General features: G+C 41.8%; 1 protein-coding gene across 1 annotated transcript in view; it reads right to left on the bottom strand.

Moving 5' to 3' along the window:
* BOD1L1 (biorientation of chromosomes in cell division 1 like 1) overlaps positions 1-22,138 on the bottom strand; it is a 49,051-nt gene that overhangs the window by 25,443 nt on the left and 1,470 nt on the right. Inside the window, exons 2-10 of the mRNA XM_054998858.1 lie at positions 16,914-17,038; positions 14,195-14,385; positions 12,249-12,851; positions 11,605-11,751; positions 9,978-10,147; positions 8,256-8,370; positions 7,916-8,060; positions 7,624-7,699; positions 580-6,562 (exon numbers count right to left, since the gene is read on the bottom strand). Of these exons, the coding sequence (XP_054854833.1) occupies positions 580-6,562; positions 7,624-7,699; positions 7,916-8,060; positions 8,256-8,370; positions 9,978-10,147; positions 11,605-11,751; positions 12,249-12,851; positions 14,195-14,385; positions 16,914-17,038 (7,555 nt within the window). The remainder of the gene's footprint in view (positions 1-579; positions 6,563-7,623; positions 7,700-7,915; positions 8,061-8,255; positions 8,371-9,977; positions 10,148-11,604; positions 11,752-12,248; positions 12,852-14,194; positions 14,386-16,913; positions 17,039-22,138) is intronic.

The following is a 22,138-nucleotide window of genomic DNA, read 5'->3' as shown; positions in this document are numbered from 1 at the left end:
AGCTGTCAAGACAATTCACTCACTTTTGAAAAGACCTTAATTCTGTGTGCTGCTTTTATGAATGATGTACACAGTGCATATTTCTAATGTTCTACTTTGATGTACTACTTCATGCTGCAGCAGTATTCACACTGGCTACTCAGGACAGAAAATGTTAATATTAACCTTCTACCCCAAGTTGTTCCAACCTCAGTCCTGGTTTTAGCTGAGCCTTTAAATTAGTTAATGGGCTAGATTCAGCCAGGTTTTTCATTTGGTCTTGCTCAATTTCCCTTCTTACTACAATACCTGTCCCAAATGTTTGGTGTTTTTTTTCACATGCATACCCTTGATACCCAGGTTAGCTTTTCTGGTGGTCAAAAGGGACACCACCTTTTTTCACCAGCAGAAAACCTGGCTGAATCCAAGTCTGTGTATTACCCTAGCTTTGTGTATTTCTTTGTTGCACTGATGAAACCCAAGATAGCTGGTTATTTGTTAACAGGTTCTGAAATCTTCTAAAACTACTGAGAAACATTCAAATCACTAGTTCCCGAAATCTGGTGATACTGGTTGAATATTTAAAACAGGAAAACTCACCAGAATGGCGTCCAACACTCTCTTGAGAAGCGGCTTCTGGCTTATGACTCTCATCCACTTTGGCTTCGACGTCAGCCAAGTGATGCTGCGTCTGCAGCTCTGCTCCTCCAGCGAGTGCTCCGTTCTCAGAATTGCTCCCAAATTCAACACATGCTGCTGCCGTATATCCCTTCTCAGGGAGATGCCCTTTTCCAGAAAGGTCAGTTTTTAATACTGGATTATGATTAAGACAGTCTATTGCTGCATTTTTATCTCCTCTTTCTTGTTCCAACAGGGTACCAGAATGGCTTGATGTAACTTCATTACGTAGCACACCTTCTTGGACAGGCATGGAGATTTCAACAGATTGCCCGTCGCCGGCAGAGGACTCTAAACCCATTTCTGTACAGAAGGTTTCAGCTACACTCGTGGATTCCCCTGTGTTTGCAGCTGTTTCCATTTCTTTGGTGTCCCCTGTGGTCTTAGATTCTTCCGAATCTCCCATCAAAACACCCTCACGTTCCTCCTGACAGAAACTTTTATCTTCTTCACAAGATATGGCCAAAACGCTCTTACTTTCTCCTGGGACTGAAGATACGGAATGGTCACCTGCTTCGGCCCCCACAACATTCTTCTCTTCATCTACTTCTACGCTTTCAAAAGCATGTGGGGTCTCCTCTAAAGCAGGAATGGCAGAGACACTATTGCAGTCTTTCACCGTTCTGGCAGCAACTGTTGCCACATCCTCTGGATTCTCTATATTCAAGGCAACCAACTGCGGATGAGGTTTGACGCTGACAACGTTTTGTCCAGGGATGTCACATTTTATCTCCTCTTTGACAAAAACTGTACCACCTTGGCTGCTTTTTAATGTCCTCTGAACAGCTAGCTCAATGTCTAGGCTTGTGGCATTGCCAGGCTGAACAGCTTCATCCTTTTCTGCGGCATCTGGAGGTATTGCGGCTCCATCATCTTTTTCTTCTTCCATTTTTACTGGCACCAGCACTCCTTCTGTCATATTTGTAGAAACCGTGAAAGAGTCATTTCTTCCTTCTGTTGTAGTTTCAGAAACTGGATTAACTTCTTGCGTGGTGGCGGGAGACACGGAATTGGCCAAAGGTTCCGCAGTGCTTGTCGAGATCACGCTTGTGTGAGCAGCTTGTTCTAATCCTAAGGCAAAGGCCGGAACCGAGTCTTCTGTGCAGGCATTGGAAATAGGAACCTCTCGCTCTTCGTTAATACTTGTGGAAATCACAGTGCACTCATCACTATGGTCTGCTGTATGGCTTTCGTCAGCTTCCCCTCTGGAGCCACTGGGCGTGGGCGTGGCCCACATTTCCACGTTGGTTGAGGCCATTTCTACTGCTCCTCCGGTAGCAAACTGACTCTCACCATCTTCCATGGTTGCGCTAGGCATAGGGCCCTCAAATTCTTCCAACACGCTTGTGGAAACCTTATTTGGTGCAACAACAGCTCCATCTTGACTCGGACAGCTGTCGATGGCTGTGCTGGGCATAGGGGCCTCAAATTCTTCTCCGCTTATACTGTCAGTTTTATCATAGTTTTCAAATGAGGTTTGTTCCATGTGCTTGGAAAAACCACGTGGAGGTGAAAGACACACTTTGACCACACTGGTGGAGATGGTCTCTGCTTCATCTTTAACGTCTTCAGAAGCTGAAGGAATGGCATCTTCCATTCTAAACCTCAAACTTTCACATTTCCTGTTGTCTAAGTAAGATGTGGCATTCTCATTCTTCTCTTCCGCAGCAGAAGGCTGGCCTCCATTTTGTTCTGAGACTGCTCTGACCAGGCCAAATTCATAGTTCTCGGTAACTGCAAACTCTTCCTCTTTTTCTGTGGCGAAATCTAAAACGTGTTCGTTGCCTGAACCGTCACTGGTGCTGCTGCTTTCAACGATTCCCTTGGTGCTGTGGCTGACGCTGCCACTCTTGGTTTCTTCATCTGAGCCTGTCATGCTGTCAACGTTACCTTTACCTGCATTCGTGGTCAGCACCCCCAACTCTGTTTCAGGCTGGCCTGTAGCTATGCAGATGGAGGAACTTCCACTTTCTCCAGCTCCAACACAAAGCACGGTCCGTTCAGTTTCTTCAGTTCCTGTACAGGCCGAGGCGTGATCCATTTCTTCATTACCTCTTCCTGTGCTGGTAACAAAGTCTTCGCCTTCTTCATCCTCCTCCTTTGCCCCAGTGCTGGTCACGAAACCTTCGTCATCACAGGAGCCTCGGCTCACTTCAGTGGCATTGGTTTCAGCGGCGGCTTCTGTACTATCTGTAGCATGCTCATATTGATCCTGTTCGCCTAAAGAAACAGAAAAACCTTCGTTGCTGTCTTCCAAGCCAGTACAAGCATCTGCGGCTTCGGGGTCATCTTCTGCCGTTATGCCTGTGCTGGTGACGGCGCTTTCGCCGTATACGACGTCTTCGCTTTTGTCGGCGTGTGTTCCGGTCACTGCATTACTGGCTTCTAATCTAGCACACGCTCCGGTCACAGCGCTTTCTTCTTGAGAGTCTGTACCAGTGACCGAGCAGATGGCAAACCCAGCACTTCCTCTTGCTGCACCCGTGCACGTCACAGCACCTTCGGCCGCTTTCGCTTGCCCCGCCCCAGCTCCATTCGTCTGGAATTCATCTCGATTTCCACTGTGCACAGAGCCATCACGATCTGCAGTGCCTGCACTGGTCACAGCCCCGTCGCCTTCTACCTCACCGACAGAAGGGGCAGCCCTGTCAAAGGGGCTTGAACCTTGAGAGGCAGAAGCTGTGCATCTTTCTTCAGAGCCTGCGCTGGTCACAGCATCATCTTTCTCTTCTGTTTCAACATTATCCGAACTCTGTTCACGTTCTACACCAGTTTTATTGCTTAAATGTTTACCGCTTTCTTCTACATAATTTGCAGCACATTCAGCCGTTTCTTCCTCCTTCGTACTGGTTGAGGTACTTTCGCATGCCGCAAGCCCTTCAGTAACGCCAACGCCACTTTCTTCAGCAGCGGTGACAGTACATTCGCCAAAGTCCTTTTGGGTTGCAAAAGGAGGCCCTTGTTTGGTTTTGGTCCAGACTGCCGCATGGAAGCCTTCATCTGCTTCTATGCTTGTACAGATCAAAGTAGCCTCCCCCTTTTCTTCGGAACAAGAAATAACAGCATCACCTTCCCTTTGCAAATTTACGGACGAGCTTCCTTCACCTTGGTTTCCTCCTGTACTAGTGGCTGTTACCATGCTTCCAGTACTCCTCTCTGTGCTAGTCCCTATAATAGTTGTATCGGAAGTCTCCATACTGTGGGAGATACCACAGGCGTTGCCACCTACACTACTCCCTACAAGATTGGTTTCATTTTTATCTTCAGTGACTCCTCGTGTGTCGTCACTACCTCCTGCTTCACTGGCCATCACAGAAATGTCCCTTACTTCTTCTGGAGCATCCTTGGTCACTGATTCTGAAGAGGATTCTGTTACGGCACTGGTGCCCTCATTTTCCTTTGTTTTGTCTGTGCATTCTACAGCACCCTGGTCTGTCTTTGCAGAAGAACCACCAACTAGATTGTCTTTTTCTACTTTCTCCAAGACCGCTGACTCAAATTCATCTGTCCGTGCACCTCCATCAACTATCACTAGGCCAGTCAGACTATTACTCTGTGTCACACCAGCTAACACACTTCTAACACTTCCTTGCGCAACGCTCTCATGGATGTCTACGTTCTCCTCAGCTTTGTGCTTGCCACTTAAGTCAGCAGCTTCACCTTTGCTTTCAACGTTTACGTCATTTATTGCACTTCCTATGACATTAATAACAACAGTACCAGGTTGTTCCATTTTAACAGTATCTTCTGTTTTACTATCGGAAATGACATCTTTAATACAAGACCTATCTAAATCAAAAGATTCCTCTGTAGATGCACTAATCAAGGGTTCTGTGATTTCTGCAAGATTGTTAACCTCTTCTCTTGGGGAGCTCTTTATTGGAAAACTGCTTTCTTTGCTTGGATCTAATATATTTTTAAGAGTGTTCTGTGCTGGAGGACCCTCAGACATTCTTTGGAATTTTAACTTTTCATTGTCCTTGTGAGAATTAAGTGAGATTTGATCATTTGTCTCATACGCAGCAATCACAGGGTATGGCTCCTGCTCAATATGTCCCACGTTCTTCAAAGCGTGATCGTGTATACAATTTGGTTCATTCTCTTCCTTTTGGGGAACGTTTTCATCTTTTTGCAGGGGGTTAATGTGACTTGATAAGGAAGGTTCTGATGTCCTTTCTTTGGAATGAACTAATTTATTAAACTCAGACGCTGAATTCTGCGTTTGGTCTTTGGCTGTATTTTTAAACTTAGTCTCTTGTGAATTATTACTGCTTTCTTCTTCTGCTTGAGACGTTTGATGAGATGAATCACTGAGAGTTTGTTCCAATTCAATCTCCATTGGCTCTTGGCTTTGTTCAGAATGTAAGGCGTGACTACTAGTTAGGACTATGTTCTGAGGAGCTGGGAAAGAGCTATCTGCGGAAGTAACTGCTGGTATTTTTTCTTCTCCTGTATCCATGCCTTGGGAAGACATACTTCCTTTTCTATTTTCCCCCACTAATCTTTTGCTAGCTTTTTTATTTGTAAGCAGATCATTTTCTTGCATCTTGGCATGACTGTCTACTTGTTTATTACCTTTGTCGTCAGGTTTGTTCTCTTCCTCTCTTTTTCTTATTTCTTTATTATTATGCTTCAAACTTTTGGTTTTGTGACCTTCTGCTGACAACTTCCTTTCTAACCTGGAACTGCTGAAATCCTTATCACTTCTGATTTTCTCTTTGGTAGATGGTTTTTCTCCCAACTGTAACTTAACTCTGTGACCAGAATCTTTTTGAGAACTACTCATGACGTGTGCTCTGCTTTCAGGTTCCAATTCCACAGAACTGTCTTCCAAAACTCTACTTTCACTTTTGGATTTACATTGCTTATCTAGATCACTTTCTTCTGAGTTCTTATCTTTTTCCAATTTCTGCCCAGATTCCTGCTTGGACAAACTTTCTTGTAATTCATTTTCTGCTCCTTTCGCTTGTTTGCCATGACTCTTGGATTTGGACTTCAACAAGAACCTTTCTTCTAAGTTATTTTTTGATTTACGCTTGCCTTTGTGGATACTGTCACCTTGTCTTAAAGTACTATCTAGGTTAGTGGGTTCCGCATCATGTCGCTCTTTCTCTTCTGAATAACTTTCACTTCTCCTTGACGTTGCAGAGCTGTGTGGCTTTGATGCACCCTGGGACTCCTTCTGTGGCCTGGAATCACTTGATGACCGTTTGCACTTATGTTCTGCTTTTGATTTTTCCATGGAAATATGTCTGTATTTCCTATTATTCTCTTTACGTGGACCTTCTTCATTCTTGGAAATAAGTTCAGAAACATTTTTTACTTCTTTGCTGCTTACTGATGCTTTCTTTTCACTCCTGTGCTTATTCTTCCTTTCGTCTGACAGAGTTTTCGTTAGCTGATTATGTTTTTGCGTGCTCTCCTCACCTTTCAGCGCTTTCTCTGATGACAGATTTTCTGCCTCGTCACCTGTTTTATGAACACCATCTCCTTTATATTTATGTTTTGTTACTTGTCTATCTTCAGAAAGAGTTCTTTCTTTTTCATTTTTCTCTTTTGATGATCTAGCCTCTTTCTTGAGTATACTTTTGAAATTCTGTGTTTCTGATTCTTCCTTTTTAATATGTTTTTCATTTTTAAGTACACTTTTCTGCTTTTGAAGTTCTTCTGGGTTGGCCTCTATTCTGTCACTGTGAGCCTTTGGATCCTTGGCTTCTAGGTCATGTTGGGCCCCATCTGGCTGAAGACAGGCAGAGGGTTTTCTTTTATGTTCTCTTTCTACTTTGGGATCATTTCTGCTATCGTCAGTCGAAAGAACTGGCTCTGGAAGTCTTCTAGCTAGTTTATTCATTTCAGTTTTGCCTTGACTAGCTTTCACTTCTTTTGAGGACAGCTTTTCACCACTCTACAGGAAACACAATAGATTATTAGACATGGCAACAAATGGCTAGATTTATCTACACTGTAAAAGCCTATATTCACTGTTTTAAGAACAAAAAAAAATCAGCAATTGCAAAGCTGTTCAAGAAGAGTACATTATTTCCTCCCATACACTGATAGAACTATCAAATAAACATCTGGCCCAGCAGTTAATACTGGTCCAACATTTTAAGAAGAAAATGTAGGAAAAGAATCTAATTTATGAAAATGTGACTGTTCTGGGATCATCATATATTTTTCCTAGAATTCAAAGCATCCAGAAAATTCAAGATGCTATTGGAACAGATTGATCATCTCCATAAATATCACAGAATTCTACTTTAACATAGGAAAAAGTCAATTAAATAGCATTTTTGTAATGAGAGCATCTAAGAAATAGTGGCCTGTACCAAACTAGCGGTTTTGAAGATTTAATGGCACTTACGTCTTCTTAGGAGAAGGCAGCAATTTCCACCAATTCCCTAGTCCCACTGATACCCCTCCTGCCAAATTCTGTTCCGGGGTGAGGGTCAGCAGACCTTCAGGAACAGCACAGGGAAAAGTGGGAATCAGCAGCTGGAGCAGGAAATCAGCAAAAACTGCTGTCTTCTCTTAAGAAACCTTAAACAGCCTTATGTGTTTGGAACTGAATGGCTGGATTCAGACCAGCACAGGCAAATTCATAAAAGAGAAACTGACAGGCTTGTCACCTACAATAGATTTCTGCAGACGGAAGACATTTACATAAGCAAAATATAACTCTCTTCTCTTTCCCTTCCTGCTGCACTCTGAAATGCTCTCCCAAATGCTGCTCCTAGGGGACAGGGGATTCCAAGGAACAGCGTGAAGGGGGCATCCAAGATCTGTAGCAAGGTGGGGGGGGGGATCAGCAAGCTCCCTCTGCCTTAGTGGAAGTTTATCAGGGGACTGAAACCCGTGTTAATGAAAACATTACCAAAGTTTATACTTTGGAATATGAAAGATCGCATGACTAATCGTCAAACTTTATAGCACAAGAGTTTAACAAGTTTTAAATACAGGACATACTTCATTTGTCTTTAGAGGTTCTCTGAGATCTTCCTCCGGCTGTTCATATTTCTTCTTCCCACCTTCGTCGTTATGTCTGAAACAGGCAAAAGTTTAATTTTAATTTGATTTTAATTAATGATTTAAAGAGGCTTTGGAAAACATAATCTCTTCTGAATTTTGCCACTTTTTATCAAATAAGCAATATCCAGCGATTTTATACTATGTGAACGCTTCCTCAGTGAAAAGCAAATACATTTTAATATGGAAAAATCAATGCAATCATTTAATTTCCTCTTTAAGAAAAGAGTACCTTGTCTCCCTCTTCCTTTTCCTGCTCAGTGCCACCTTCTTTTCTAAAAACCTCTGTTCTTTAAGCACATCTTTAATGCTGGCACCACTGGCTTTTAAGTCAAGGCCTCTGCTTGAAGACTCTTCCACATTTTGACTGCTTTTGCCTAAAAGAAGACAGTTAAAAAAATCTGAAACAGTGCTACTTTTTACATTATTCTCTGGATTGACAGAAATCTTTTTTAGGTGTTATCAAACAGGATTTCACTCTTTCGCAAATTAAAACCAAACAACAGAAACAGGCAAAACATTCACTGATCACACAGCACAAGAAGCATTAGTTTAAATAAAACACTGAGCACCTGGATTTCCTGTTTTCAATATTTTGGTTTTTTCTGCAGCTTTCTGCTTCCGCTTTTCTTCAAGTTTTTCTCTGTTAAGTCGTCTCCTTAAAAGTCTCTCTTCTTTTTCTCTAGCCTGAAGACAAGAGGAAATGGGAAGCATTATGAGGCACGGCTGACAGGCTGCCTGAGAGTTTTTCAGCTTTCCCTCTCTGGGCAGCAGCCCCTGCTGCCTGCCATGCCTCCCTGAAAATGGAGAGATAATCGGGAGCCACTGGAAGGCAAAGTAGACAGGACAAGTAGTGTGTAACAGCTGCTTCCACTCCTGACCACTGCGTTGTTGCATTTAGTACATTCAAGGTCTATTATACATGTTTGAATCTGAACTCGATTGCACAGCTTTTAAAAATCAAAAGGTAAATACCCTAAAAAACCGAGATTTTTCATGGCTGGAAAACTGAGAATCAAATAAATTATCATCAGTTCATGTGTCTTAGACACAGCTATACCGTATCATGGCATAAAAATGGCCCAATGCTTACTTGCAGTACTGAGAGAAGAAAAACATTTTCCAGATGCCAAAACTGTGATTTATCTTGATGCACTGTCAAGAATGAGCAAATCAGAGGAATATCCTCCACCCTGGCCCAAATACTACTGGACACAGAAGTGGCCAGGGCTAAGCCATCCAACACACAGCATTAAACAACAATTCCGGAAGTCACCTAACAGGAGAAAGCAACTGGAAGGTATCAATAAGAGAAGTGACTTCTAAATTCATAAACTGATAGATATAAGCAGAAATATCAAGGCAATGCTTCCAAAATAACCACAACATAGGTCAGAAGAACCGTATTTCCTTCAAGAGTTATAAAACAGGTCAGAACCAAGGATTTCTATGGTGGTTATACTAGACATACCACATGACTGGAAACTAAAACTGGAATCAGTGCAAGCACAGCAAAAGATACAGTGTGTGACCGTACCATGGGAATATCTACGTACAGTATCTATGTACAATTTTAAAGGCTCCCCCTCCGCTTGAGGGATTCTAAAAAGGCAATGAAAAACGCGGAATGCTGCGTTGGCACAGAATTCCACTTCCTTAGAATACCAGCTTCCAGTTTGAAATTTACACGAAGGCAATTTAAGTCAGCTAGGAAACCCAGTTTCGCATTTTCATGCATTTCTTGTATTCATGCATTTTAACTGGTTAGTACGATTACTCAAGGCTTCAATTGTACTCAATTGCAACCCTCATCTAGCTTGCTTAGAGACACTGCATGTGTGAACATGCAACCAAACAGCTAGTTAATAAAGTCACAGATGCCTCTATTCTTTCTAAACAGACATAACTGTGTCACATGGACTGCATGACCAGAAAGTTTGATTTACACTTCTAGTTAGTAGACAGGTTTAATTATCTGCAAGCAAACTCTGTCCCCATGGAGATGCCTTTATCTCATTATGTTGCCATCTACTGCTGTCAGGTGAAAACTTTGTTTCATTTGGTGTTCTCACAGAGATCTCTCCTTCCTCCCCTATATGTTTTAATTATTTTAAAATGTATTTTAGCTTTGGTTTTAATAAGATGCTTTGTTTGGTTTAATTATTTTTAAGACATGTTTTTATTATGTATGTTCCCAATCTGTTAGCCATCTTGGTGGTGATAGTGAGGGCAGAAAGATGGGGTATAAATTTATAAATAAGTAATAAAAACGAATGACGTCTCAACAAACTTACAACGGACTGGCGGCGTTGCTCTACAGTCCGTTCATCATCAGAATCACTGTAGTATTTGGAATACAGGTAAGGCTTGTGGACGTAAGCGTGTCGGCCAGATTTCGTTTTTTTATCGTTAGATTCACCATCCTCTGGTTTTGTTTTAATTTGACTGTGTTCCTCTTCTTCATCTAGAACAATGGTAAGAGAATGAAAGCAACTGAGAAGGAAGTCAAGTTTAAATCCAGATTATCAAATATTTTTAAAACAATCAACCTTACTTAGAACTAAAAAGACGTTTCAATCATTAACAGCAAGAATAAAGTTATCACTATAAAACCGTGGCATTTACTTCTTTAAAAAATTTACTGCTTGTGCTGGAAGATGTTTGCAGTTACAACAGATGGACAGCAGGTGAAGTGTTGCTTAGATCCTAAGTATACCCCCACTACAGTCAGGCTAAGAAGCAACCAATCCCTCCTCCCATTAACCAATGGCACTGGCCTGGATCCAAGCGCACAGTCGAAGGGCACAAGAATTTTGCTGATTCCTCTCTCTCACTGATGCCCACTTTGCTCCCTGCAATTTTGTTTTTAGGAGGCAGCAGACCTTCAGGAGTAACTCAGACTGCCAAAGGAGGAGATGAGCATAAATCTCCACCCTTTCTTTAAAAATTTTAAGGGCTCTTAACATGGATCCAGTCCACTATCCTAAAATTTACTGGGCTTCTAAAAATAAGATACAGCACTTTACCATAATAGAATGTTGTTTTTTAAGCAACGCTGTACTTGCTATCTAATTGTCACAGATGACTGAACTAGTAACAGAAATAAGTTGAATGGTCATTGCTACCAAAGGTGGCTGGGAACTGCAAAGCAAAATAGTTCAAGAGTTCTCAAACTGAGAAGGAGCAGAACCTGCGTTCACCTTAACACAGCCATGGAATGCTGAACTTGGGTAGAATTAACTCACATCTAAGAGGGGAGGGACGCAAGTGATCCTAATCTCTTAAATCCTGTCTTAAATTGTACATTTGCCCCTGGTAATGCTCAACTATTCAACCCAGCAAATAGCGTGTCTTTCCTTTTTTCCTTTTCTTTTTTCCTGGTACAGCTCTTTTGGCCATGGCCTTAAGCCTTATCCCACATTAACAAAGTCCAGAATACTAAAACGACTATTACCAATAATAGTGATAAAAGAATCTCACTTGTCACAAAAATTTCCTGATTTTAGACTGGATTACTAAAAGGTAGGATGTCAGTGACCTGGCAATGAATCTTGTAAGAGAAAAGAAAGGCTCTGATTAATATCTGTGAGCTCAGTCTTCTCAAGTATCGAAGTAATCCATCTTTGTCTCTCCTCACTGAAATGTGGGCATTCAGTAACTAGGTGAGCCGAGGTGCCGCTCTTCCCTGTATTACAGAAACATTTGTGTTCCAAAAAGGGAATACTCGAAAAGCGACCTTTCATTTCTGGAGTTAATACAGCGTTCAATCCAGCAGCCAAGAAAATATCTCTGTATCGAGGTATCGTCATGGACTTTAAATATGCTGGTAGAGTATCTGGAGGTGACAGTGTGTATTGTAACTTTCTCTTTACTTCTGTTAGCAAAGAACCCGACAGTGTTGGTTTGGAATTGTCCCCTTACCGTCAGAAACGATCTCTCCTTCTTCTGTGCTGTCAGAAAGTGCAAGTTCCTCTTCACTCTCTTCTTCAAAGGAAGAAAGGTCGCTGGTGTGCACTGAACTAACCGTGATATCACTGAGTATTTCCGTATCAGAATCCTCCAAAATGACTGCAGAAAGAAAGGATAAACAATTATGTTTCTAAATACCTAAAAACCACACAAATCACAAGCACTAATGGGTGTGGGTTTTGTTTTTTGTTTTGCCGATCTTCTTTTCTGGCTGCAGTCTTTCGCTCTGCAATGGAAGTTTCTTCAACAAGAAGGAAATTAAGAAGAAACAGATTGACTAAACAGAAACACAGCAGACAGACAACGTACTGCAACGTTCAACTAACCCAACGTGTTCACTGTTTTACCTTCAGATATTCTGTTAGGGAAATTCTCTGCTAATATTTTGCAGATGTTATTTAAAGTGTCACGATATTACACTGTAAAAATGAGATAAGCAGATTTCCAACCCCTTAAAAATTTACCATCACACTGTGAATGGAAGAAAACAATGCTACTCAAAGCACACAGTTGCCAATATTTACTTACTCAGGGCACAGCCTTTTCACAGTCAAAAAGCCCCCCCTGCAAAAAAAATCCAGAATTGTTTTAATCACCTTCTTTTGTACTCTCGCTCGCTTTATGTTTACTGCTGTTTTTTTCCACAGTGGAATGTCTGATCGATTCTGCGTCTTTGTCCTTTGCAGGCTTTTCATCTCTCACTTTCAAAACATCATCATTCTTTTTCAAATGGTCCAGCTTCTTGTCCACTTTTTCCTTTTTCTCTTTTTTCCTCTCTCCTTTCTCGGAGCCCTCCAGCTTTCTGTCCGCCAGTTTGTTTTTCTGCTCATCGCCTTCCGGCACAGCACCCTTGCTTGGGTTGATCAAACCGGTGGCTTCTTTTGGCACAGTTTTTTCTTCTTCACTTGAAGAGAAGTTATTCACCTCTTCCCCATTGGTTATCATGTCAGCATTTTCTTCCGCAGCGTTACACAGTCTCTCCCCATCGGGCAGATCATCCACATTTCGCTCTTGCTCAGTGCCACCATCCACACTCTGCTGAGATGAGAGCTTTCTTGACGCTCTGTCTGTAGCCTTGGGATTTGTTGCCTCTGCAGAAGTCCGGGCTGCACTGGCCTCTTGGTTGAGAGAAGTGATCGTTTCCAAAATGGACAGGGCATCACTAGCCACGCTTGTGCTAGGAGCGATGATGGAAACACCTTTGAGGAAGATAAAGAAAAACGAAGTGTGAGCATTACTGGGCACGCTACACCTAAACATCTGCTCTCACATTAACACCAGGGCTTTTTTTCAGCTGGAACGCGGGGGAACGGAGTTCCGGAACCTCTTGAAATTGATCACATGGCTGTGAGCCCCGCCCCCTGATCTCCAGAAAGAGGGGAGTTGAGATTGCCCTCTGCGCTGCTGGAGTGGCGCGGAGGGCAATCTGAACTCCCCTCTGTCTGGAGATCAGGGGGCGGGGCCACCGGCCATGTGACCATTTTCGCCGAGGGCAACTCACTGAGTTCCATCGCCTCTTTTCCCAGAAAAAAAGCCCCGATTAACACACATCTGGTGCTATAGAAAAAGCAGATTCTCCCCCTCCCCTTTTCTAGACAAACCTAAGCAGAAACATCCAATTAATCAAAGGGGTGCTTTCTATATGTTCAAGTAAATGTCAGCAAGTTGTAAACAGTGACAGACACCAGTCATTCTTAAGATTTTAAGAGAACCAGAGAAAAATATCAGGAGATTTTGATAATTACCAATACATTTCAAGGCAACAACGGGCCTTCAGTAAACATACATGCCATTTTCATAAGGTACTTGGTTTGCCAAGCCACCCATGTAAATATTCAAAAACAACCCTGATGATACAGAGAATTCCGACATTTACCAGTAAATGTTAACATTCCTCAAGTTTCTGGCATTTATCATCAAATATGCATTGATAAACAAATAGGACTGAACGTGACCTGAAATCTTGATTTCCAAAGATGCACAACAGTTTACGTTGACCCCTTTAGTCCTTAGCAGATCTCAAGCTATGCAGTGATTTAAGGGCAGCAGGCACCCCTTAAACCACCAGAATCAGAAATCTAAGAAACCTGTTCAAGCCAGCAAGCCCCTTGAAGCTTCCATGGAATTTGAGGGTAGCCTCATATTGAGTTCTTTATTGGGGTAGAAGCACTTGTAGTTGGAAGGATCAGAATCAAATTCTTTTCAGCACCCTCACAAAACTGCAGTTTCCTACATTCTTCGTTGGACAGTAAGCCAGTTCAACAAGGCGCAAACTAATGTCAAGCTATTCCTGGGCTGGAGACTAATAATACATACAATACAACCCTGCGTTACATTTACTTGGAAGCTGATTGCACTTAAATTACCTGGAACTGGGAAGGAGGAGCTAACTACGGTTCCTCTCCTAAAATGTTTCCATACGTGCTCACACCCATCAAGAACAGAAACAACCTAGTGCTGAATTTCCAGGCACAACAAGCTAGAAACCCAAAATCATGACTCAACGGAGTATCAGTTTTGCCAAGGGCAATGAAGGATATACCTTGCACTGTAAGAGAAGCATCTGGTTTCTCCTCAGGCTGTGCTGCGCTCGGACTGGCTTCATCTTTGTGATTTAATGTGGCTAAGAATTCATGGACAGCTTTTTCAACCTGAGGCCTGAATATGTGGTTGATCTTTGGATCCACAACTTGAGAAATGATTCTGTCAATCCCGGATTCTAACATTCCAGATCTGAAACAAAATAATAAAAGATAGGAAGCGTTTAATGTATTTATTTATTTAGTCTGTCTCTGAAGTTCACATCATACTGTTCCATTTTGCTTAAATAAAAAAAACCCTTAAAGGAAAATGTGGATGATAATATCAAGCATTAATAATACAATGCATTTTATATTATTAAAGCTTGATATTATCATGCATTTGAACTATTCAGTGTGCTCAACATAATTATTAGCAATCTTGTAAGCAAAGCCAGTATTTTCCTTCCCATATTGCACTAGGAAGGGACGGGTTGGCAAGTACGGTTGCCAGCCTCCAGGTGGTGGCTGGAGATCTCCCAAAATTACAACTGATCTCCAGGTGACAAGAGATCAGTTCCCCTGGAGAAAATCACTGTATTGGAAGGTGGACTCTATGGCATTATAGCCAGCTGAAGCCCCACTCCCTCCCAAACCCTGCCCTCCCCAGGCTCCACCCCCCCAAATCTCCAGGAATTTCCCAACCAGGAGCTGGCAACCCTATTGACAAGTGAGAGGGTGCCTAGCCTAATACTCATAATACACACAAGATTTTAACTGGGTGGTCTACTAGTTTCTTTATACCAAAACATTACAATAATTGTCTTATTAAGTTTATTGACTTGGGCTACCAATCACATTGGAATGAAGATGGCTAGGAACAGACTACACATATATGTTGTACACCGAGCTAGTATTTTGAATGTTTTTCTTAGAATGGCTATGTATTTTTCATTATCTTACAAAGAAAACTGGCACCCCCAAAGCAAAACACACACAACTAAGAGGCTGCCACAGGTAATAGCCAACCTAATGCAAGGGTGTCACCCCCATGGTACTCAATTAAAGCACAATCAACAGTATAAATATACAATATATTCCAATAGGTACAGGAGAAAGTGCAAAAGCGCAAAGCATAACTAAATATTCTACCTAAAGTATTATGCATAATTTTCTTGACCTGCAGGAAAAAAAGAATCATCAGTGACTTTCAGCACTTTAAAACTAGCTGTCCATGTGGCTGGCGAGACTTTGAATTCATTCATATTTTGTATTTTAGGCAGAATATTGTATACTTCCAGAAGAGTTAGCCTTGTTAGTCTGTAGTTGCAAAATAGTTGAGTCCAGTAGCACTTTTGAGACTAACCAACTTTACTGTAGCATAAGCTTTTGGGTACCGTTCCATGCATCTGACGAACGGAGCTGTGGTTCTCGAAAGCTTATGCTACAATAAAGTTGGTTAGTCTCAAAGGTGCTACTAGACTCTTTACTATATTGTATATGTCAGACTGAGGCTTGAATAAAAGTTGCAATCCAGACTATCCCTTGCAATGAGACAAGAGTTCATTGATTTCAAAAGGCTTTACTGAAGATAGACAACCAATATAAGCCCACACTCCCAGATCCAAGGATCAGGGCTGAGCTTAGAAATTGTTACGAATGACAGGCAAAAGCAAAGGTACAGAATAGCAGTTCCCTGCGGGCCCCATCCTCCCCCTCAGTTCTCAAAACAATCGGCCGAGAGTGAGAAAGTGAAAGTTTCCCAAGGGCGTCTGAAAGGCAGATATATGTAGACATAACATTCCTCTTCTCTCTGGGAGCTTCCAGTGGAAGGCTTGCCACCTGCAAAGAAAACACTTAATATACAGACAGGATCAAAATGGAGTTTCTTTGGTTTGAACACAGTCAGAACCTGACAGTATACTTAGCGCTTCTGCACTTTCTCCTTGCACCTATTGGAATAGATTGTATGTTTATACTGTTGACTGTGCTTTAACTGAGTACCATGGAGGAGGGGACCCCAAAGCCAAACCAACTGGTGTTAAATATAGGGTTACATATAGGCAGCCATTTTTTTACATTGTTCACTCAAAAGGCAGGAAAAAACACTAGTTTTATAACGTTCCTCAACACTGCTGGGCAAACCCGTAAACATCAGCCACTGTTTGTTCCATTTTACTGTTAAAGGATGTATTGTGTAGAGAGAACAGCTAGTAAAATATGTAGCCACTCTGGTAAATGATTGCAAACCAATTTCAACTAGGAAACAAAAAGGAAGAGAGTTATCTAAATGACTTGTAAGATCACAGTAGCAGCACCAGTGTTCTGAACGTATTTCTAGCACAGGTGAAGATTTGAGATGTTTTGAAGAAACTTCTGTCCCTCTGAATACTTAATGACGGCAATATCAAGGCGGAAAGAAGGCTGACACTTGATATGGACTTTTGAAAAGCAACTGCCATTCAATGTATTTCAATATTCCTTGTGTAATTTTGTACTTAAGTGACTAAAAATGCAAACCTACAGATTTGATTAGTACGATAAAACACTACGATAAAATTTGCAATGGTTTTTAATGCTTTAATTTTGCTTTTGAACTTTTTATGCACTTTGAAAAAAGCTAGCACAAGTCCTTTCCCATTGGCTCTTTGGATTCCATCTCCTGCCTAGTTTCTCTCAATACAGCTACGTCAGAGGAGTTCCTCTTTACAAAACAAACACTGGCAGATCTGTATGACTTACTTGAGAACCTGTTGCCTAATATTATTCCGCAGCTGGTTTTTATTCAAGTGAGGACTCCACGTGTGAGTTGCTAGGTGGTTGGAAACAAAGTTGTCCACCCGCTGCCTTAAGTTCTGATAAGCAGGCTGAAGGGGGAGAGGGAGATGAAAGACCCAAAGAGTAATAGTTTAGTTTTAGCAAGCTTGGGCACAAACAATGTATGGTCCACATTTTAAAACTGGGTCAATGAAAAGAACTGAGGGGACACACAATACACTCTAATCCTCAATACAAAATAATCAAATACTTTGATTAAGCAAATCTCCTCTGTCAATAGTTTTGAAAACCGGGCAAAGCATTCCACTTGCTAGGATTCTTTGGCTCTTCTCTCATCACAAACGACGACGACGACAAGGCCTGGAATAAAACTGGGGAAACTGAGGAATGTCTTCCACCATGATTGTTTCCCAATATTTCTGATGGAAAAAATGGGAATTTTGTTTGTGTGAGATATTTTCTTGAGATATTTTCTTTTAGTATGAGTAAAATGTTTTTTAAAATAAAGGCTCTCAAACTGTTAGCTGTCTTTTATTTCCTAAAAATGCATTGTAAAAACAGCAAGAAAATCTACAATATCCGTCAATTACAATAGTACAATATTATGCAGAATGATCATGTCATCAAGTCAGCTTCATATTCCTGCATTACCGGAAAGAAACAGTTTGGGAAACCCTGAAGTTTATGGATATAATACTGAAAGTTCAAAATCACCAAAACCCCCTCCTGATCCAGCCCAGAACCTCGTGAGCTGCTATTTTGCGGCTGAGAGCTCCTGTGGGTTCTGACTTCTTCGAGCCCTAATTCCACTACTGTCTCCAACCAACAAGGTTCTTGTATTATTTCACATGATTCTGGTTCATGTTCACATGGGGAAAAAATATTGTTTAGAAGTCTAAATAATAAAAAAGTTGAAAGGAAAAAAATCCAATTATACTCCCAAAATATTTTTATGCACTTCCCCCCTCTTTTCCCAACTGACAAAAACTAAGGTAAGTCCGCATACTGTAAAGTACAGTGTCTTGCTACTCCATCTTTGCGTGTATGCTCAATAACTGCTTGCATAAAACTGGAAATTTCCTAGACATACCAAACGGTAAAAGTTCCCTGTGCTAAGTTATACATACTGGATTTTTATATTCCTAACACTTACATTTGAATCTTTCAAGAAACAATCTTTGAAGAAAACATCGAGCAGAACATATACCACCTCCCAGTTCTGTTTTCCCCCCCCCAACGGCTTCCAACTTTTACTCCTTTACCTTCGAATGAGCCAGAAGGAACTAATAAATCTTGCTCTTTCTCCATAATCCCTACAGTAATGGGGGTCAGCTGGACACCCCCGTGCCCTCTTGGGCCTGCACAGCAACTGCTGGCTGGGTCCAAGAGGTCACCTTCTGGGTCTCCCCACAGCTGGGAGTGAACTGAGCTTTTTCAATGCCTCAGTCCCCTTCTTGGGGTTACTTGAGGGGCTTGTCAAGAGAACTAGCCCCCCCCCCCCAAAGTAGTGCAACACTGCAATCAGACAAGAGGCTTATATAGCAAGCTCTGGCGGGCAAGCACCTGCTTTGGGCTCATCGGGCCCTTTAGAGCCCCTGGCGTAACAAGGGCCCTTCAGAAACCAACTCTGAAGTCCTCATCTTGTGTGGGGAAGCAGCTGAAAACGAGCGATTAGTTTAGCTCATGGCTAAATAGGGATGAGAACGAGGGACTTCTTTCCTCACGCTCTTGGCTATCAGCACAGTGGTGGAAGGCAAAGGACATGGACATATCAGAGAGCTGGGCCTGCAGTTCAGCCCCACCAGCCATTTTTCTTTCTCCTTAGAAAAAAGGATAGCTGTGATAGATAGATGCAGCTTTAGAAATTATGTTTTTAACGTGTAAAGGCCTATGGCCGTATACAGTAAATCCATCTGTCTGTCTAGAAAAAAGGAACTGGAGTGGCTACCCTAACCATGGCCTAATGGGAAATCAATTCCAGTTCAATTCAAGGTGCTGGTTATGAACCAGGACTGAAGGACCATCTCTCCCTGTACGTTTCCATGTGCCAGCTATGGCCTTCAGCTTGCCACCTTCTGGGTGTTCCCTCACCATAGCTGGCCCACCTAGCATCAATAAGACCCATGCTTTCTCAGCATCTGCCTCTACTTTACAGAACGAGAGCCCAGAAAAGGTGAGGGATGTCATCTTTGGACACTTTCAGGAGGTACTGTAAGGCTAATTTGAATAAGCAGAGCTTTTAACAGAGAATACATTGCAGGCATCTTACTGGATTTTGGGCAGAGAACTGTATTTTATTGTCATTTGATGTTTTTAATTATGTATTGTAAGCCACTTAAAACCACAGGGAAAGGTGGCATATAGATATTTTAATAAACAAGTAGTTGCCTAGTTTAGAAATGTAAAAATGAGTAACGTTCACAGAGCTGTCGGAAAGGTTTTAGCAGCATGTCCACAGGAAACAAGTGAAATGTGATCTATGCTACCATAACCACATTTGGAGATGTGAAGGCCGAGGGAGAAAGAAATCCAAAAAGTTCAAAAAACAAGTACCCCCACCCCCAATCTCTCCAATGGAAAATTCAAAGAAATTTGAAGGAACCCTGAAAAACCCTCTTATGAAATATTTTCTGTTTTCAAACAAAAGTATGTCACTAGTCCTATTGTGGCTATACATCTGCTTCTTTCCAAATATCACTATTTTCTTTACTACCAAATCTGTGTTTCTTATTTTCAATCTTTTAGTTTTCCTAACACTCAGAAGGCAAAAATAAAGATAAATGTGCTAAGGAAGCACAATGTTAAAGCAGTTTTCTGTTAAAGCAGTAAGGTAAGGTCAGGCTCGGTAAGTAAATATTCTGTATTTCACCTCCCCCTTTCATTTATTTTTCTACAGAAAGGGGGGAGGGTTGTTTGTCCACCTGGCTTCAGCACTCCAGGAAGTTTTACCTCTCTGACATCACAACCATGCAGAAACGCTTTTTGGAAAAGCTGCAAGGCCTACCTGTTTGCTTTGCCCTATGCTCAGGGTTAAGATGAAAAAGGAAAAATATAATTTAGACAAACTTATTCTAGAAAAGCCTTGTTAGTGTTAACGATTGTTTTTTTCTCTATTATTACTAGAATAACAAGTAGAAATAGGTTTGAACTGTACATGTGTTGCTTATTCTGGAAAAATATTCAATAGCTATTTTAATATCCATAAAGGTCACGACTCTGGTATTTTGTATTTTAATAATCCTTGTAGCACAGTTTCACATCTGCTTGTCCCCTTCCCCCCTTTTTTCTGTACACCTTTTTTTTGCTTTAATAATAATTTAAAAAGTGAAAAAAAATTAGAAAAGCCTTTAATAATCCTGAGCATAGAACCCCAAGTAAATGAGCATTCTGGATTAAAACACATGCCTGTGATCTTGTACGTGGGGCAGAAATATGACTGAAGAAGCACAAGTCTTTTAAGTCATTACAATGAAATGAACCTTGCGCATTCAAAAGCAGTACATCTCTATTAGCCACTGAGATAAAACATGGGAAGGCCTTTTAGTCATGCCATAATTCTAGAAGGATGCAGTTTGGTTGGACTTTGGTCTGACTGAACAAGGCAGATCAAAGTCCAACCAAAGAGGCTTTAAAAAGTCTCTTTCCAAGTCCAAACCAAGCTGGAACTTGCATGCCTTCAAACTTGCATCGCCCTTGTGAGTTTTACAACGGCTTTCAATTAGCTAGAATGAAATAGGGCCATTCAAGCTGTGTGGATCCAGCTGCAGCAACACCCCACCAATTGCCAGGGTTAATTGGGCCGATCTGGCTGGCTAAGCAGGTGACCTCTTCCTCCCTCACCACTCCATGTGCATCCCTCCCAATGTTACATGCTTGTTGGAAGAGGACAACCATCCTAGGTGGGAAAAATAATGTAATGTCAACTATTATTTGGCCATATTAACTACCTTTCTATAGGAAAGGAGTATCCAAAGAGACTCAACAGTAGCTTAGTTCTCATGTGGGTGGTCAACATGCACCTAGGCTGTACCACTTGACTCTTAAAGTAGAGGCTCTCATGATTCAATACTTTCCCATACTAGACAGAACACAAAGGAAAAGGAGCATGATCCAAAAACAAAAGACATGCAGTACCTTTTATTAAGGCCAACCAAAATAAAACAACACAGCATGCAAGCTCTTGAGTTCTCCAGAACTCCTTTTCATTCTGGATGTTCAAACAAAAAAAAGAAAAAAGAAAAAAATGAAAAGGGGAAGGAGAACTAAGGATCTTCAAGGCCACTTCAGGGAAAGGACTACAACTCTTCCCCTCAGCTTGTTTATTGTTTTAGTTTTTTAATCAAGCTGTGATCTGAGCAACTGAAGAGCCTGGCTCCACGGCACAGTCATGGCATGACAAGCAGCCTTGTGTTCACCAGGCTCTGACCACTGAGAATTCTGAAGCTTTGTGGAGAGGCAAGCAGAGAAAGGGAGTTGCAGAGTCCACCTTGCTAACAACAGAAGTTATCTTCTGCTGACTTATAATTATGAATTGCTTTTTCTCCTCCCCGTTCCAAAGTAGAGAACACACAATCACAGAAGCCAACCCACTTGCACACTGAAGAGGTACAGCCCAGATTTACCACCCCCAGAAGAATCAGGGGAACAAAACTGACTGCCAGATATGGGGCGAGAAAGCCAGATTCCTCTGGTGGCAACCTAGCAAAAAGGAGCATCAGGTTTCATGTGCAATTTCAGTATTAGCCTCTTTCTCCCGAGGAAGGAGGGCAACCAGAAAGCCAATGGCTTGTTGCAGTTAGAGAGTTCGACTAAGATCTGGGAGACCCAGTTCAAATCCTCACTGTGCCATGAAACTCATGAGGTAACCTTGGGTCGGTCACATACTCTCAGCTTAACCTACCTTACAGGGCTGCTGTAGGACAAAATGGAAAAACGGAGAAATGTACATGCTACCCTGTGTTCCTTGGAGTCAGGGTGCAAGGATAACCTACCCTTTTAACTTACTAGAAAATTTGCCAGCAAGTTACTGTCCTGGACATTCAGTGATGGCTTCGAAGATGCAGCCCCAAGACCCAACAGCTCCACCTGAGCTGCAGGGGTCACTCAGCTCAAACAAAAGACAATGGGTGGGCCGATGCCCATCTTTGCGGCTGCTTGCAAGGCCTGAGCTGAGAGGCCTTTGCAGTGCT

The sequence above is a fragment of the Eublepharis macularius genome, chromosome 15, assembly GCF_028583425.1.
Source record: "Eublepharis macularius isolate TG4126 chromosome 15, MPM_Emac_v1.0, whole genome shotgun sequence".
Taxonomy (NCBI): domain Eukaryota; kingdom Metazoa; phylum Chordata; class Lepidosauria; order Squamata; family Eublepharidae; genus Eublepharis; species Eublepharis macularius.
Note: the sequence above shows the minus strand (reverse complement) of the source record. Positions and strands in the feature narration are given on the sequence as shown.